The sequence below is a fragment of the Eschrichtius robustus genome, chromosome 10 (genome assembly GCF_028021215.1).
Source record: "Eschrichtius robustus isolate mEscRob2 chromosome 10, mEscRob2.pri, whole genome shotgun sequence".
Taxonomy (NCBI): Eukaryota; Metazoa; Chordata; class Mammalia; order Artiodactyla; family Eschrichtiidae; genus Eschrichtius; species Eschrichtius robustus.
In genome coordinates this window covers 116,929,648-116,948,732 of record NC_090833.1, presented here as the reverse complement: position 1 = coordinate 116,948,732, position 19,085 = coordinate 116,929,648, and the positions used below count along the sequence as shown (strand labels likewise).

Below are 19,085 nucleotides of genomic sequence, written 5' to 3'. Positions count from 1 at the left end.
AATTGATTTTGCGTTCAATATGATATATCTTTCATTTGTTAATAATAACCCAGTAAGAAACAGGATGAAAGGAGAGAGGTTAAAGCCAGATTGAAATGCCTGCGTTTTGGGACTTCCCTGGTGGTCCAGTGGTTAAGACTCCGTGCTTCCACTGCAGGGGGCGTGGGCTCTATCCCTGGTGGGGGAACTAAGAACCCGCATGCCACGTGGCACAGCCAAAAAAAGAAAAAAAAAAGAAATGTCTGCCTTTTTCTTCTGAAGATTCCTTTTAATTATATTTATCAGAGCCAGAGAAATATTCTAATCAACTAGCAAAAAGGTGTTATTTCACTTTCATAGCAAAATCCATCTTGGTTACTTTCTAAGCCGATTTGATAGCAAGAGTCACAAGAAGGACTCAAACCTCTTTTCGGAATAATTTAGAGGGGAAACAGTGAATCTCTGTTTCTGTGGGCTCCCCCAAAACCAAGACCAATCAGCAATTCTCCCATACTCTGCTTTTTTCAAACAGCATTGCTGTGTCAGGTGGAAGCAAATAGGCATGAGAGGACAGACTGACTTCAAATAGTCTGTTGGGGACACAAACTGCTCTGGCTAATTTCTACCCTAAAATGTGCAGTGGCAGCCCCAGAAATTCCAAGGAACACACATAAAAGTCCCAGAACATAAATCATTGGTGCACAGGGTCCTCTGGTTTAAAAAGTTGAATACTTTATATCTGACTTTCAGGACTTTTGAATTACTGTGTAGTTATGTAAGTTAGATGTCAGGGTAGTTTCTACAGACTAATGATTTGGAAGTCACTGAGGGCAGGACACAGGGCTTCTGTGGATGTGTGTGTGGTGCTGCCTCCGAAATTAGGCATAGTGGTCTCTCCCCGCCCCTCCCTAGCTCAGAAGCCTGTTGGAGGGATACACTCTGTGTTTGCTTAGTACCCGCATGGTGCAGACGGTTGGGAATTCTCATCATGGGGCTGGTGACATATTGTGTGCATGCATGTTAGGTGCTGTAGAAATTTTGCTTTTGATTTTTCATAGAAGATAATAATAAAGCTCAGTAGTTCATGTCTCTTCAACTCTCCCCAGATACGGGCAAATAGGGGAAAAGTTTGAAGTTTGCAAAATATATCACAGTAGACTTAAAAAATACTTTTCTTTTAATTTCAAACTTAGAGATGTTGAAAAATAGTGCAGAGAATCCCATATACCCTTCACCCAGATTCCTGAAATGTTAACATTTTACCACATTTGCTCATCCTGTGTCTTGTTCTTTCTCTCGCTGTTATATGTACTGTTTTCTGTGTAATACATAATATATACGGCTATTTATATGTATGTGGTGCATATAATTACCACATAATTTTTTCCTGAACTCTATACGGGTGAGATGCAGACGTGATACACTTTAACCTCTAAATACTTCAGTGTGTATTTCCTTATGGAAGGATATATAGCTTATGTATAGCTAAGTACAGTTTTCAAACTCAGAAAATTGACATTGATACAGTACTGTTATTAGAGCTGCAGGCTGTTTTCAGATTTGCTGCTTGTTGCCCTGTGTCCTTTAATACAGAAGCGCAAACATGTCTGTCCCAGTCCTGCTCTGCTCGCCCAGGGCACAGGTTATGTTCCGTGGCTGGCTCTTTTGTCTCCTTTAATCTAGAGCCGCTCCTCAGTCATGCTTTGTCTTTCGTGACTCTGACATTGTTGAAGAATGCAAACCATTTATCTTGCAGAATTTCCCTCAGCTTGGATTTGTCGTGTTGATGATGCGTTTTGGGCAGAGCACCCCAGAAGTCTTCCTAAATGGTATAGAGGCTTTTGGTGCTTCCCTCCAAAAACCATCTTCACAATGACCAATTTTAGTGTTATCGTACAGAAAGCAGAGTCAGATTCTGAAATTCGTCAAGATATTATAAATGCCCTTATTATTATTTTTGCTCTCCTGTCGCTTTTTCTTAAGAAAATTTGTGGCCTTTCAGTTAGCTTTCACAAAGTGGAAATTAGTGAATAAAGTCAGGATAGAGGGAGGAAGAAAGAGCTAGTGTATGTAAAGGCTGAAGAGGAAGGTTTAGAGCATATGTTTTATGTAAGCAAGCATGGGCCATTGCAGGGCTTGGGCCTTTAAACCCTCAGCCAAAATGGTGAGTTATTTATTCCCAGAGGGCTTCTGCCGACACACTGAAATCAGTACACCCCTCTCCTTGTAGAGGTTGTACACCCGTCCAAGGCAAGCACAAATGTATTAAATGGGGAGGTAAGAGCTCTGTTGTATCTGGTAGAAGTGGAAGAGACATTAAGTGTATCAGTACAATATTCAGTACTTACTACATTGTTTGAAATACTAACCCTTTTTGTGTTAATGCTTGTTCCTAATACTGCCTCTCTGACTGATCAAGAAACAGAGCTTGCAACCCACAGTGTCGTCTGTTTGGTTTCTGTCTGAACAGTAACAAAATGGGTCCCTGTCTTGGCGTGGTGGCTGTGTGTGTCTCTCCCTCCCACCGCCCCACTGCTTCAAGACCCTCTCCTGCTCTAATCTAGGCGCTGTTTATAAGCGAGGGGGGAAGGTTCAGATTCTGGCTTTGCCACGTGATCCTTTGGTGAATGACTTAACATTTATGAGTTTCTTTGTAAACGAAAGAGAACAAGTGAGTTTAAACCATCAGAGTGCAAGAGTAGTCTGGAAATTTTGCTCTATTCCTTAAAAGCCACAGAATAAAATAAACTGGTTTCTTGGGTTTCTTTTTATAGTGTTTGTTTAAACACTAGTATAGTGCCACTCCTTATATTCTATATCAGTTAGTACATTTTTATTAAAATGACACACTTTTAGATGATGATTTTTGGCATAAAATCTATATTACTGCTACATAATTTGAAGATGTAATCTGTAATCACTTATGCTAAGATCACCTGTTTGAAATTATGTACCAGCTTTTCTAAGTTTTTAGGGCTTTAGAAAAATTCCAAATGCTTCTTTGCTTATATGTCTTTGTTATAAGGTATAACAAAATGATATATAACATATACCATTTAGATGCTTAATATTTGAAGATGACTTGTCCAAAGTTACTTAACTGTCTAAGACTAGAATCTGGGCCTTTTGGTAGCAGTTTGTTGCTCTTTTCACTGAACTAATTGTTAGATCCATTAGGATTCCTTTATTCTCAGTCCCGTTCACATCCCTATTAATAGTGTGTGTGTTTATTTAGAAAAGTAATTTTCATTGAAATATATATACATATATACTACATATATGTGTGTGTGTGTGTGTGTATATATATATATATATATATTTATATACCTACAAGGGTTATGCAGACAAAGTTCATTGTCTGCTTTTTCAAACAAATCTACTTGGCAGAGGTAACCATTATTAACGTGTCGTTTCATCTCTCTTCATACTGTTTTCTCTGTATTTAAATATACATGTAAGCGTAACTTTTAAACCAAAATAAATTTTACTAAATAATTTTCAAATTAAACATGCTGATCCGCACTTGAAAATAGGGTCAGGGGTTAGGTCAGATCTCCTTCTTCACCTGTAAATAAACTGTTATTAAAACACAGCCATATTCATTCATTTATATATTGTCTATGCCTTCTTTTGTGCTACCGTGGCAAAGTTGAGTAGTTCTGACTATATGGCCTCCAAAGCCTAAAAGATATACTTTCTGGCTCTTTTGCTGACCCCTGTTTTAGATCGTAAGCATCTGGCATTTGTTTTTGCTTACTTTCTGGAGCACTAGTAAGATGTTCTCCCCACACTGTGCATGGTTTATGGACTTGTACAAGGATAAGTGCAGGAAGAATTCCTAGATATGTGGCCGCTGGGTTGGAGACTGTCTGTGTAGCTTTGCCTGCCCAAAGAGGTTATACAAGTTTATACTGAGACTAATGCTTTTGTGGCAGGACCTCTTTTCCCCATAACTTCGCCAACTCAGTGCATTAGCCAGCTTTTTTAATCTTTACCGGTCTGACAGAGGAAAATGGTATTGTAGGTTTTATCGGCATTTCTTTTTCTGCGTTAGATTGAACTTCTTTTCAAAGTTAATAGCCAGTTTTTATTTCTTTTTTGTGAATTGTCTTTGTCTCCTTCCTTGTACCCTCAAGTCTGTTACATAGTGGACACTTGTATTGAACAAGTGGACACTTGCATTGAATATTTATTGAACTCTCATGAGGGAACCAGCTTGATGACAGAGCTGATTTAGGGGACAGTGTGTGAGTTGGAAAGGACATGCCATAGTCTTTTTGCCTATTTCCAAGTTTCAGATGAATTTTTCTAATGCTTTCCTTCCTCTGTTTTAGTGTAATCATTTCAAGTGGTAACTGCTTCTTTACGAATCCCTAACGAACTGCTGAGGAGGCTGCACAGTTCACCACTGTGCCTCACAGAGCACGCTCATGGTCCCCTTCTGCTTTGTAGGAACTCATTACACCATGACAAACGGGGGCAACATCAGCAGTTCCACCCACCTGCTGGACCTTCTGGATGAACCCATCCCCGGCGTTGGTACCTATGACGATTTCCACACCATTGACTGGGTGCGGGAGAGATGTAAAGACAGGGAAAGGCACAGACGGGTGAGTGTTTTCAGTAGTCCTTAAAATGACAGTGCACAGTTAGATCATTTAATAATACGTGATCTCGGCCTGCCAAAATACATTATACATTAAAAGTACATTCAAGTAAATTCCTCCATTTTGTAAGTAATATGTTTTTTCTCTGTGTAATTTTTAAAAAGTTTATTTATATCCCATGTCTTTCTGGAAAGGATTTGAAGTAGCTTAAAATCAAAAAAGTATAGTAAGACCACGCAGGAAGGAAAGGGAAACCGCGACATGTGAATTGAGGGTGGATGAAGCCAAGTTCAAGATGTAGCAGTCAGCACGATATCTGGCTTTGAGCAGCACAGCAGCTACGGCAAAAGAGGAGACGTATTACATAATTTTCAGTTGTTGGAAAAAGAAGCAGCCTACTGGGGAGATAGTTTCCCGGGGTTTTGCTGTTTTCTTTTATCTTCTTTCTTGGTTTTAAATTCTGAGATATTTCTCAAATTGAGTCCTGTGTGGGGCATATTGAATGTTGTAATGAATCACTAATCAAAAAAAGAATGGCTTTTGCTAAAAACTGCAACTTATGTTAACTTTTTTGTTGTCGATTGTGCCTTACTGATGATACAGTGTAATCCAAAAATAATTTTAAAAGAGAAAAAAAAAATCTCTTGAAAATAAAATTCCAAATTCTAAAAGGCCATTTGCAAATTCGAGCTCTGAAAGTTAACTTGTAAATGAAATAATTGCTTGTACAAATTAGGTATTACCTTTCATAATAATGTATATATGTGTATTAAACCTGAAGTTGGACTTAGATTATATTGTTTATGAAAAGTACTGCTTCTGAGATTCATCAGTCAATATTTACCTTTTCTGGGAACATTATAAATCGAGTGTAACTGAAAATAAGAGATAATACCATATTAGATACTAAAACTGAGAAATTTCAAAAATATTAATTCATTTAAAAGTAACGATAACAAACCCATTACATGTTAACATAAAAAACATATTTTTATGAAAAATAACTATTTTCCAAAATAAAAAATATTTAGTGAGAGAGTGACATTGTATTACATCTTTGTAAATCATTCGTTCATTGTTGTCTAGTTTACTAAAAACTGCTGGTTTCTCGTATCTGCTGCTGCAATCTGTTGTGATATGTTTTGGTTGAAGTAAAAACTTTTCTTCTTTGGATGAAGAAAATCCAGCCTCACACAGACGTGTAGTTGGAAAAGCCAGGAGTATTTTAATAACCTTTTCAGATCATTGTGGATATTCTTTGATACTGCATGACAGTGACAGTGACAAGTGGTAGTTTCTTAAAGGTTAGATGCAGTGTGTAATCTGAAACTGTATCAGTGAACTTTTTGTCTCCTATTACATTAAAATCTGTTGGTTCCTGTTGAACTTTGAATGGATGATTTTGTAACATTATGCCATGATCCTTTGAAAAATAGTAAAAAAATAAAAAATAAAGAAAGAAAGAAAGAAAAAAATAGTGATTCATTGATTCATGTAGTTCTTTCAATAGTTGACACTTTCATTACACCATATCATTATACAATATCAAAAAAGGCACATTTGTTAATATCAACACTGATCTCCTCAGAAAAGTCTTTAAGGATTGGGATCTGTCATTCTTATAGGGATGGCTACAAGTTTTCTAAAATTCATTTTTACTTGAAAGCTCACATTCTATCATTGGAAACAAATACACATTTTACTTGAAATGACAGGCTTACTTGGTTCATTTTTGAGAAAAATACCTGTCAGATTTCCAAGTCTGAAAAAACCATGGCTTGGTGGTTTTCTTTCAAGTAGTATGGGTGTTCCATGGAAGCGGTTTAATTTGCAGCTCAAGTAGATGGCACAGGTGCTTTTCCTCAAGGCCTCGCCTCTGGCTTCAGTGTGCATCGGAAGTGCTGTGTGTATACTTCAGTCATCACACGCAGTGTTAGGAAGCCTCAGTGGACGGGGCGCGGTACTTTTTACTGCTTCCTCAAAGACATTTCAAAGTGAAACTGGCACGTACTGACCTTTTAGCTCTAAGTGGCAGTGAAGAATGTGATGACTGCCAGGGTGTTTGGGTGCCACCGCCTTGACTCTGCTGAGGACCCAGCAGTTTTGTTATCGCTTTTGCGTTATCAGTGGAAGCATCAACATGGTGAAAAAGGCGCATCGTGTTTTAGTATTACTATGAAAATAGCTTTGACCTTGAAGACCCCTGAGAAGAGGTCTCAGGGACACACAGGGTGTCTGGGCCACACCATGAGAACCACTGTTTTTTTTTTTTTTTTAATTTTATTTTTATTTTTATTTTTATTTTTGGCTGTGTTGGGTCTTTGTTGCTGCGCGCGGGCTTTCTCTAGTTGTGGCGAGCGGGGGCTACTCTTCGTTGAGGTGCGTGGGCTTCTCATTGCAGTGTCTTCTCTTGTTGCGGAGCACGGGCTCTAGGTGCTCAGGCTTCAGTAGTTGTGGCACGTGGGCTCAGTAGTTGTGGCTCGCGGGCTCTAGAGCACAGGCTCGGTAGTTGTGGTGCACGGGCTTAGTTTCTCTGCGGCACGTGGAATCTTCCCTGGCCAGGGCTCGAACCCGTGTCCCCTGCATTGGCAGGTGGATTCTTAACTACTGCGCCACCAGGGAAGCCCCCGAGAACCGTTTTAATCCAGTGTACCTAAATCACACACACTATAAATTCCGTACCTCGTGTGATTGTTAGGTAAACACAGTTGTACTTGGAAGTGTATTACTTTACAGAGTCACTGACATATTCAGGGAGGGTTTAAATGTGTTCTCAAGTGAGGGGTAGGAAAGGGTCCATAGATACCGTGTTTATAAAATTTTAGAGAAAACTGAAACTAAAACCACAACACACATCCCTTTTTTTCTCAGGTTATGAAAGTAGTCCATGGTCCTTGAAAACATTTCAAATACTATAACAGTAAGTGAAGTAGTCAGCGAGTGTCCTAGCTATTCACATCAATCATCTCTTTCTAAGTAAGTCAAATATCATTTTCAGTGCTTTAATATATGCTTATATAAGCATAAAACTCTGTTAAAGCTGGGAAGTTCTACATGTAGATGTTCTTACTGTTGTTCTTAAAGCATCAAATTAAAAAAAAAGAAAACTTTCTATTTCAGTGCATATAGCTATCTAATTCCTTTTTCCCGTAAACTTTTTATTATCCTTGTAGCCCTCCTACCCCAGATTATTTTGAAGCAAATCAGCATTATATCATTTCAAATATTTATGTCAGTATTTCGCAGGATGGTAGCAATCTAATTCTCATTCCGCTTTTATTTGTTAGCTTGACTTTTTCTATAAAGAGAACCTTCCCACACCAATTACCTGGATTCGCTCAAGTTCGGATGGTACAGAGAAGGGAGGAAGTTTGACACCTCACGGCTCCCTAGCGCCCTCAGAGTTGACCAGTGAGGTTTTGGTTTGCTTGTTTGGTTGCTGTTTCTGTATCTTCATGGGTCTAAACATATTTGATGTGTTTTAATCATCACAATTATTATCCTTATTGATGCCCATGTTATTCCATTTCTGACCAGTGGCAGCTTATTTAGGTTGGTGTCTGAGTCCTTTGGCCCGTGCTTGGTAGACTTTGGTGTATCCTGGGAAGACAAGATAATCCTGGCTCATGTTACACGTTTCCTGCACCGAACCTGGACCTCTCCAAGGAGCTCTGGTTCCTTTGAAGGAAAATGGTACACAGGCAGCCTGAGCGCTGGAGGCTCTCACTGCTTGCAGGCTGGCCATTGTTTCTAGCCTCTTAAGTTTAGAGGAACCTTCTAATTTAAATTAAATGCTGGAGGGCTTTCATTTGACTTCTAGCCCTTAAACCTGTATCTCCATTCAGCCAAGCCCGGAATCTCAGCGTCACATGCATTGATTCTCCTCACAACACACACACAGCAGATGTGTTATTTCAGAATAATGCTGCCAACACTCTCGCCAGCAATATGCTTACTGAAGAGTTTGTGTTTTCTTTTTTTACGATACTTTTTGTCCTTAGTGTTTATCCCACTAGGGTTATACATACAAATTACTTTCTTTTATAGTCCCTGTGTCTCCCAACTTATTGCCTTCCTCCTCTTACAGGTAATGATTCACGCTTTCAGTGTTATGTTTTGTCCCTTTATTTTTTAAAATACAAGCATATATATTTACTTATTTTTCTTAGATAAATGGTAGCATCCTGTACACACTTATACCTTGCTTTTCTCCCCCAAATGATGCTGCATTTATCTCATTCTTTTTTAATGGCTTCAGGGTTTTTCATGACATAGATGTACTGCAATTTATTTAACCAGTACTATATTGATGAACATTTAGATGATTTTCAAATTTTTACTTAATGTTATATCTCATTCAACATTACAGTTATTCTTACTTAGAGGAAGAAGCAACATGAGGTTTATTGTTTTTGAAAGGAATGACCTACCTTCAATTCTAAAGAATGGTTAATATCTGTGATTGGTTGCTTATAATATAGAAGGAATAAAATTGCCGCATTCAATTTAGGACTTACTGAGTCTTTTGAATGGAGCCTTGTGGCTTGAAATAGAGCAAATGTTTGAAATAGGCCAGATCATTGAATTCCGGCTGTAGCCCTCCCGTGGGATGAAGGAGCACTGAAGTCCTGGCCCGAGAATGTGGCTTTGTAAAGCAGCCGTGGTAGTAGGACAGAAGAGGTTTGGGCAAGTTAGGGATCGTTTCTTAGGAAGAGAGGAGAGACTTGCCCTCTTGTGTCTTAGAGTGAGATCTAGAAATCAAATCTATTGCCGTCCTGCGAATCTCACCTCCTGCTCTGTATTTGTAGAGGACGTTTCTGCCTTACACAGTGATGGGACCCTTCCCCTGGGATTGGAGCGCTCCATTCCCGCATATTACAGGCCTACACATTTTGGCATCCCCTTTATCACATGACTGCTTTGTACTACATTTATGGGCATAGTACTGTTATTCACTGACCTTGCCTTTTAAAGACTATTATATTCCACTTAACTGCTAGAAGCAGAGAATGAGCAGGGAATGACAGACATTTCAAGCTATAATGTCTTATTTCTGTTAATATAAAAGATGTATACCAGCTAAGATTGATTCAGTTTAAAACAATCTATGTCAGACTTTATGTGGTTTGTGGGCCCCTTTGCTCTCATCCTGTGGTTCTTGTTAAAAATACAGATTTCTGGGTAAATGCTTGTCATCTGGGTCACAGGTGTCTGACCTCATGATTCTGCCCCAAACTCACTTATCCCATTATTTAGTTCAGAAAGTACTGTTCCATGTATAGTAACTGAGAAAATCGTTAGATTCTAGAATTGTGGCTTCTGTTCGTAGTTTGAAAAATGAAGCATAAACGTTTCTAATTTCAGATCAACAGCAAAAAGAAAGAATCAGCATGGGAAATGACAAAGAGTTTGTATGATGCGTGGTCAGGATGGCTAGTAGTAACACTAACGGGATTGGCATCAGGTAAAGAAAATTTTTAATGTAACCCTTTCTTGGTTAACAGGATAATAAATAGTTCTCCGCTCCTTCTTGCAATTTTTTTCAGGTACTTTTCGATTTTTAGAAGCATTTGTTTTGTTTCTTTTCTTCAAAAAAATCTTCTTAAATATAAGACAAGGAGGCAGGAGGCTCAGGGTTCTAGTCTTGGCTTTGTCACCTTACGTGTCTATCCAATTTGGTTGATCTTTCTCACTCAGTTTCTTTATCTGTAAAATACATGGTTTGGACCAGATGATCAGTGAAGTATATCTTAATGTTAACATCACAGTAAATAGCTAATATTTATTGAGTGCTTCCTGTGTGTCATACACTGTTCCAAAAGCTTTACGTGTGTGTAAACCTCATGGCAATCCTATGGTCTGAGTCTTAACAGACGAGGGGACTAAGCACAGAGAGCTTAAGCGACTTGACCGAGGTCATGTAGCTAGAGAGTCGGCAGGCCACGGTCAGAGCCCACACTTAAGCTCCGTGTGGGCTGCACCATGCCCAGAGGCCCTCTGGGTGAGACTTTAATAGCAGTTGAAGATGTGAAAACAAACACGAAGGGCTGTTTTACTGACTTTCAGCTTCCACTGTGGAAGATTATGTCCCGAAGAACATGAGGGAAAGTTAAAATTTGTGTAGAGAGTAGAGGCATCTGATACCCCTTATTGGCTGGCCACTGTTTATGTGACCCATTGATCTTTTTATATGAGAAGGACCTAGATTTTGACCATAAATTTGTGTATTCTCTGTATTCTGTCAGTAAGATGATCTTGGTATATTTGATTTTCTGTTAAAAGAAAAAAAAAAACCTGGTAGTCTGTCACAGTAATTCATTAATGCCATGAGTTTCACTAATTCTAACGGATATTCCATTTTAATGAGCTTGAGATCCTTTGTAAATCTATGGATTAGGTTTCAGATTAAAACATACTAGTAAAAACTATGACTTTCACAACCTGAGATGAGCCCCTCCTGCCAGGTAGGTTGTCTTTGGAAGATTCTGACACATTTTAAAAATCACAGTGAATTTTAATGATGTAAGTAGTTTTAATTTCAAGCGAAGGATAACAATTTTATTTTAAAGAATAGCTATTTACACTTTTTAAAAAGTAACAGAAACTTATTTCTAATACGACTTGAAATCTTAAATTTGTGTAGTATTCCCTTTATGACCCTTTATTTGTAGGGAGTCCCCAGCTTTCCTTGACCCTTTTAACCTGATAGTTCTGGGCTCCCCAGAAATGGACTGCCTGTTTTCACCACCTCCAACATTTTTTCTAGGGGCATTGGCTGGTTTAATAGACATCGCCGCCGACTGGATGACTGACCTCAAGGAGGGCATCTGCCTTAGCGCACTGTGGTACAACCACGAACAGTGTTGCTGGGGGTCTAATGAAACCACATTTGAGGAGAGGGATAAATGTCCACAGTGGAAAACATGGGCGGAATTAATCATAGGGCAAGCGGAGGTGAGTCTTGCTTTGTCTCAAAGTGAATTAATAATTGATACCGTGAAATGAGTCTCCAATTCATTTAATTGTAGAATTAATCACATGTTAGATGACTGCAACTGCATTAAAGGAAAATAAAGAAAGAAATGTAATAGGATAGAATGGAAAGTATGAGAATACGTTGGTGTGAGTAAAATGTAGGTACTGTTTCAAGAGGCTCTGCTATTAACTGCATAGCCACATACAAATCTGCTGGGTTATGACGTAAAATGTGTTTCTTATTGTAGAAAAGAAGTGCAGTAGGAGCTGTGTAACCACAAAGTGCCTATTAACATAATACATCACAATTGTTTGGGAAGTATGAATTATCAAAAATTGTAGTGAAAATAAGCCTTCTAACTGGAGATATCTTGCGGAAATGCCTAGATTTTTCTTTGTGGCATGACAGTTTTTAAATGAGTATTTTACTATTGTTGATGTTCTATAAAGAACATTTTAGAAGTTAGAATATTATATTTTATATATATATATATGGTTACATGGTAAGATATGGATATGTTTTTAAAATTTTATTGTAGCTGAATTTTAGCACTAAAAAGACTTATGTCTGCTGGTGAGATGGGCAGTATGCTGTTTCTCACTTAATCTTCAGGAGAATCGCAGCAAAATAAAATCTGAGTGTGAAGCTAGTTTTGTCTTCACCAACTGTTTCCAAAAAGTGGTTTGTGGGTTGGCGGAGATTGAAGTGCAGCTGAGATTCTTGGCAACAAGACTTTGGGGATCAGGAAGAAGCTAGGAAAAATATTAAATAGATTGTCTCCTTGGTGTGTATACAAATATGTTTTTAGATTCTACTTAAATATTTTGTTCATGTAAAGCTTTTATTATTGTGGCAGTAAACCAGGAGACTTCGACAGGTTTTACCCAAGCTGCTGAGGTGGCAAGCGCTTGAATTAGTGGTGCCCGTAAATTAAGTTCATGCTACTGAACGATTTGTTTTTTAGGGTCCTGGTTCGTACATCATGAACTACATAATGTACATCTTCTGGGCCTTGAGTTTCGCCTTTCTTGCCGTTTCCCTGGTGAAGGTGTTTGCTCCGTACGCCTGTGGCTCTGGGATTCCAGAGGTAAGCCATGCAGTGTTTCGTGTCATTAACGTTTTGCAGTTGTGATACTGATCTTTTTGCCTGTAGGGGGGAAAAGTAGTGGTTTTTCTGGGGAAGTGGTTTGTTTGTAATATGAAAAAGAAAATGTTTAAAATGTCAGCTGATAGTAGACATCTTTGAAAGAAATTCTTCCCCATACGCGTTTCATTGTTTTTTTGTGGAGGTTGATTTTTTTTCCTCACCACGAATTTCGCACATGACTAAACGAATATCAGCACTCAGCTAAACACCAAGAACCTGGAAAATATCTTGCAGCCTAAAGTTCTTTGGTGACCTAGTTGATGTTTTGCTCTCGTGAACCGGATTTGATTAACGTTCATTTTCTTTTTATAACTATCTTTTAATTAGATAAGTTAATAATCCTTGAATTTGGCAGATAACATTTATAACCCTTTTGTACTTTAAAATAAATATTTGATCATAGTGGGTCCATAGTACAAACTTTTGGGTTTTATTTTTTATCAACAGTGACTTAAAGAAGAATATACTTAGGATTGAACATGATGTGAACTTATTTCTTTTCCCTTTTTAGTTTTCTGTCTTAAATAAGTTACTAGCTTTTTCTAGTGCATTGCTTTTAAAAACAATTTTAGTGATTTTAAAGCTGTATTAATTAAGAATATCTTTAATAAGGAGCAATACTGTGTAGTATTTAGCAGTTGTCACTCATCCTTCTTAATATATAGGAAAATATTACACATTATTACAGTACTCTGAGAAGGCACAATATCTTTAAAGGCAAAATATCTTCGTTTCTGACACAGAATGTCTGAAATGTATCTAACTGTATTATATGTCTGTAACAGAAATATCCCGATTTACCATTTGCTGGTTATGTAATTATACCCCTTGCATTGAAGTCTGAAGCCCCTTAACATGGCCTGGTATTTTAGTTTTGTTCATGAGATAGCGTTGCCTTCTATCCTTGCTGGGGAAGAGAATTAGAATACGTTACAGATTTATTATATAGAGCATAATAGTTCAAGCTTTCAAAAAATGAATTGTGAATCTTTCCATTGTCCACCAAAGTTTGCAGGGTGAGTAAAACAAGAGAGTAATCTATTAGTTAAGGTCTCATGTTTCTTAAAGGAAATTAAGCTGCCTTGATCTTTCCTTTGTAGATTAAAACTATTTTGAGTGGATTCATCATCAGAGGCTACTTGGGAAAATGGACTTTAATGATTAAAACCATCACATTAGTACTGGCTGTGGCATCAGGTTTGAGTTTAGGAAAAGAAGGGCCCTTGGTACACGTTGCCTGTTGCTGTGGAAATATCTTTTCCTACCTCTTTCCGAAGTACAGCACAAATGAAGCTAAGAAAAGAGAGGTAAGCGTCTTCTTTTGTTTGACAGGTGAACATCTGTTACATAGACTTAATCAGTGAAGAATTTCCTAGTGTAAAGATCACATTGGATAAATTCTGTATGCAGATTACAATTTTAATGTGTTCTGAATGATCTCCAGTATCTGTCTGGAGTCCATCCCCAGTGCGGCTCACTCCTGTATTTCAGGGAGGTTTAGATGGCCTGGTGTCCGTTGGTTTCAGCTGAATTTCACAGAGGTTTGCATTTGTTTTTGCTTTGCCTGACACCTCTCCTCCTCTGAAGTGTTTCCCAAATGTAACATTGTTTTTACTCCTGTTTCTCCGGATCAGTGTTTCTCCTGGGGTGGGCCATCTCACCAGCTGTCTTCCTCTGGAGGAGGTGTCTGATGCCCAGTGGGAGAGGTGTGTCATCTCAGAGAGCTCTCTGGCACCTTACAGAAGCTCAAAGGGTCTTTAACCTCCTGAGGTTACATCAGAGATTCACGTTAAGGGGATACAGGACTTCCTCTTGCCTGAGATCTTCCAGGAGACCTTTAAACTTGATATATCATAGAGTTCCCCTGACGTTTCTAGGTTGCTGTGGATATTTTCTAGAAGAAAAGTGGGCTCCTGGGACCTTCTTATTAGCTCTAGACTTTGGGAGCCCAGTCCCCTCCTGTTTCCCCAGTCTCAACTGCATTTGTCTACCCAGTGTAGTTCCTTTACTTGCTATTGTACCTTGACATTTGTGGGGTAAGATTTTAATTTCTATTTATTCATTATAAGTACAAAAATCAATTTATTAGAAAATATTATAGAAATTAAATTCACCCAGATTTTAATGTGCACACTGTGAAGATTAGTAATGTTTATGACATTAACTTGATTCTGACACCTTGGCGCGTAAATGACTAGAGTTCACACGTTAGTTGAAAGCATTTAGGCTTCGTATTTTGGCCTTCTTCCCTTGACCACTTCCTTGACGTGTTTAAATTAAGTGATTCTTAGATATTTATGAAACAGACAAAAACATCTGTGACTTTTAGGTATGCGGGTGCTAGCTTGATTGTAAAATTCTATTATAATAAACGTAGAATCAGAGAATTCAGTTAAGTCTGTTGTCTGCAATCCTGTTGGTGGAAAAAAACAAAACGGTAAGTTAGATTTGCTCTCCCTCCTCCCCCACATAAGCAGTCTGCCTTCTAAAGCCGGGTACAATTTAATTAAAACAAGTATTTGTTCATTTTTAATTTACCAACTACTGACTCTGGAGCCTGACTATGGAGTTCGTGCTCTTAACACTTACAGTTTAATTTTTATTATTTCAAATTTCTCTTTCAGAGATGTCAGAATTCACCATTTGAGGAAATGCTTTGGTAGCCTCAGATATTTACTGGAGTAAAGTAGTGAAAGGAATAAAGACTTAGGAAAGTACTTGATTACCAGTAGGTGCCCAGTGACTTGCTATGTGTGTTTGGCTTCGCCCTGGTGGGAGGTGGGCAGCGTTCACTGGCCGCCTGGGGACGGGAGGGAGGCCCGCGCGTGCTGTTTTCTTCCTTGCTGTGGCCTGTGGTGCGCGTGCGCCCTCGGGCGGCCGTGGTTTGCACCTTCAGCCGAGGGTCCCCTGGGGGCAGGAGCGGGCTCTTCAGAGGACTTAGGGAACGGAACCTGTAGGGAGCGCTATAGGTTTTAAGTTCCCTGGACATTTCACTAGCACGTGGGCTGGAGTAATTATTAATGATGCAGCAGTGAGCTCCAAAATCTGAAGAAATAATATCCTGTTTAAAAACAAACAAACAGCTCTCTCCACTGGTCTCTCTCCACTGGTGTCCTCAAGCACACATCTCGAAGGTTGTCTGTGGTCATTGCCTTTTCTTTACATCCTGCTTATTACATTGGTATATCTCGCGCAAATGTTTTTTGACTGAATATTGAATATAAGAGTGACCTTTCAATTAAAGCAGAAGAGAAGAAAATCTTTTTAGAAGAAATATTTGCCTTTGCTTGGAGAGAGGGAGACATGTGAGTTAAATTCAGAAGGGCATTTCGAAAATTTGAGTAACATGAAGAATTTGTGTTTGGTATATTTGAGTTTATAAGAACATGTGAAATAACCTGCATCCTCTTTGTAGGTGCTATCAGCTGCCTCAGCTGCAGGTGTTTCTGTAGCTTTTGGTGCACCGATCGGAGGAGTTCTTTTCAGCCTGGAAGAGGTAGGTTAAAAACAACAACAACCAGCAATTAAAATTATGTATAATTACCATTACACATGTATTTTGGCACACTTTTCAGTTTTATAGCTAGTGTAATAGATACAGACTTTGCTTTTAAGTTTTCAAATTTATTTTCATAGTTATTTTCCACTCTTTCTTACATTAAAAAGTCATGAAAAGTAATATATATGTTCTTTATTGAGAAAAGTCTTTTTAAAATATTATTCATGTATAAAATGTTAGTGATTATTTAAAATTTAACTTTGTTGAACAAAAGAGTAAGCACAAATAGAAAATATTGGAAACAGTCCTTATTGGCTGAATTATAGCCTTGTTTTTATTTAAAGATTTTTAATCAGTTTCTAAGTCTTTTTAAGTTTTTCTTGTGTGATTATTTCTATGGCAGTTATTGATGTTTAAGGAAGTAATTCTGGTCGCCTCAGTGGAATATTTTGTTTTTGTGTTCTCACTGGTGCTTAAGAGTTTTTACACATTTACACAAAAATGTGACTTAGAAATGTTTCAAATTTACTTTTCTCCACCAGTTGTTTATGTTCTTCTTTTTACTTTAATATATAAGAGGGAAATTAAATACTTCTTTATGAACTAACAGGAGTTGGTGGTGGTACATTTATTCTTAACTACCATGATTGAATTGGCATGAAGCTCATGTTAAAAATAACACAATGCTACGTATTTTAAATAATTATTAGACACTTATAATCAGTTGATACTGTGAATTAGTAATGATGTGATAGCCAAAGTTACTAAAATAGTTGTATTTTTCTTACCACGGTAAAATCCATTATATGTAAATTCTAGCTGCAGCAAAATTTAGAGTGTTGATATTTACCGTTCAAGTTATAACATATCAGAACTATCTTATAAAATTATAGCATTAATTTTTCTTTTCCTTTTTTTTTTAGGTTAGCTATTATTTTCCTCTAAAAACTTTATGGAGATCATTTTTTGCTGCTTTAGTGGCTGCATTTGTTTTGAGATCCATCAATCCATTTGGTAATAGCCGTCTGGTCCTTTTTTATGTGGAGTATCATACACCGTGGTACCTTTTTGAACTGTTTCCTTTTATTCTCCTCGGGGTATTTGGAGGGCTGTGGGGAGCCTTTTTCATTAGGGCAAACATTGCCTGGTGTCGCCGACGCAAATCGACCAAGTTTGGAAAGTATCCTGTTCTCGAGGTCATCATTGTTGCAGCCATCACTGCTGTGGCAGCCTTCCCTAATCCCTACACGAGGCTCAACACCAGCGAACTGATCAAAGAGCTTTTCACAGACTGCGGCCCCCTGGAATCCTCTTCTCTCTGCGACTACAGAAATGACATGAACGCCAGTAAAATCGTTGATGACATTCCTGATCGTCCAGCAGGCCTTGGAGTATATTCAGCTATATGGCAGTTATGCTTGGCGCTCATATTTAAAATCATAATGACAGTGTTCACTTTTGGTATCAAGGTAGGTGCTCCTGTGAGGTGATATGTAAGTAGTCTTGGCATGTTCAGAACTTGTATGTGGAATGAGAAATGAAAGTTTTATCTAAAGATGGTTGCTTCATAAATGTAGGCTGAAAAAGTTATCTTTTGGGTTCAGTTCTTAGTAATGAAAAGAAGAATTTTTTAGGATATATTGTTGAGCATGGTATTTCTTGCTGGGTTAACAACTTACCCCAAACCCAGCAGCTTAAGAGAACCGCTTACTGTGCTCTTCATGTTGGGTCAGTAGGATGGGAGGGTCTCAGCTGGGCATATTGTGTTCGTGGTCAGTTCCAAGGTTGTCATCAAGACACGGCTCGGCTGGTCATTTCAAAGCCATTCGTGTGTCAGGCATCTCAGAGCCATTCGTGTGTCAGGCACCTGGGCTGAGCAGGTTCAGACGGCTGGGGGGGACCATCTGGGCCCCTGCACTGTCTGTCTCTGGTTTTTCCCTCGTGGTGGCCTCAGGGTGGGTGGATTCCTCACATGGTGGCAGTTCAGGGTCCCCAGAGCATGGTTCCAAGAGGACCGTTTCTAACCTAGCCAAGGATGTCCTGCAGCACGCCTCCTGTTGAGTTCTGTTTCTCTGCGCGGTCACAGAGGCGCCGGGTTCGGGGAGGGGACACACACTCTGCCTCAGAGTGGGAAGGGGTGTCAGAGAATTCATCATTATGTTTTAAAACCACTTTTAGTAGCTTCCTGTTGCTGCTGTGACAAATTACCCCCAAATCACATACATTTATTACAGTTCTGGACATCAGAAATCCAAATTGGATCTCCCTGGGCTAAAGTGAAGATGCAAACAGGGATTTACGGGGGTTCTGTGGGGGAGTCCGTCTTCTTGCCTTTTCCAGCCTCCACGTGCCTTGGTTCCTGGCCCCCTTCCTTCATCCTCAGAGCCATGGCTGGTCAAGTCTTTGCTTTATCTCAGCATTCTGACACGAGCTCTTCGAAAGCCTTCTTTCACATTTAAAAAGCCTTTGTGATTACTTCAGGCCCACCCATATCATCGGGGTAATCTCCTGTTTTCAGGTCAGCTGATTAAACAACCTGAATCCCCCCTGCGTGCGGCGGACCGATTCCCAGGAATTAGGATGTGGGTGTGTGTGGGGAGCCCTTGCGCTGCCTTCTGTATCGCTGTGGCATGTTGGCTGGAGAGGGCCCTGTGGGCTCAGAGCTCAGTCACTAGGCCTGGGAGTACCAGGCCTTTCCACCAGGGGTTTCAGGCAGCTAGGCCTTGTGCCCTGGGACATTGCTTCTTTTGAATTTATGAAAGTGAGAATAACATTCATCAGTTAGTGATTTGCCAGAGATGTAATTCTTACGATCGTCAGTGATGTGTGTGGGAATCAGATGTCTGTCCTTCGGACCCTCGTTCTTTAAAGGCCGGC

At 39.0% G+C, this 19,085-nt stretch overlaps 1 protein-coding gene across 4 annotated transcripts in view; it reads left to right on the top strand.

The window, feature by feature from the left end:
• Positions 1-19,085, top strand: part of CLCN3 (chloride voltage-gated channel 3) — an 84,155-nt gene that overhangs the window by 47,291 nt on the left and 17,779 nt on the right. For all 4 annotated transcript variants that reach the window (XM_068551961.1, XM_068551960.1, XM_068551964.1 and 1 more), the window contains 7 exons: positions 4,432-4,589; positions 9,951-10,050; positions 11,353-11,540; positions 12,527-12,649; positions 13,810-14,016; positions 16,125-16,205; positions 17,132-17,677. In XM_068551961.1, the coding sequence (XP_068408062.1) occupies positions 4,432-4,589; positions 9,951-10,050; positions 11,353-11,540; positions 12,527-12,649; positions 13,810-14,016; positions 16,125-16,205; positions 17,132-17,677 (1,403 nt within the window). The remainder of the gene's footprint in view (positions 1-4,431; positions 4,590-9,950; positions 10,051-11,352; positions 11,541-12,526; positions 12,650-13,809; positions 14,017-16,124; positions 16,206-17,131; positions 17,678-19,085) is intronic.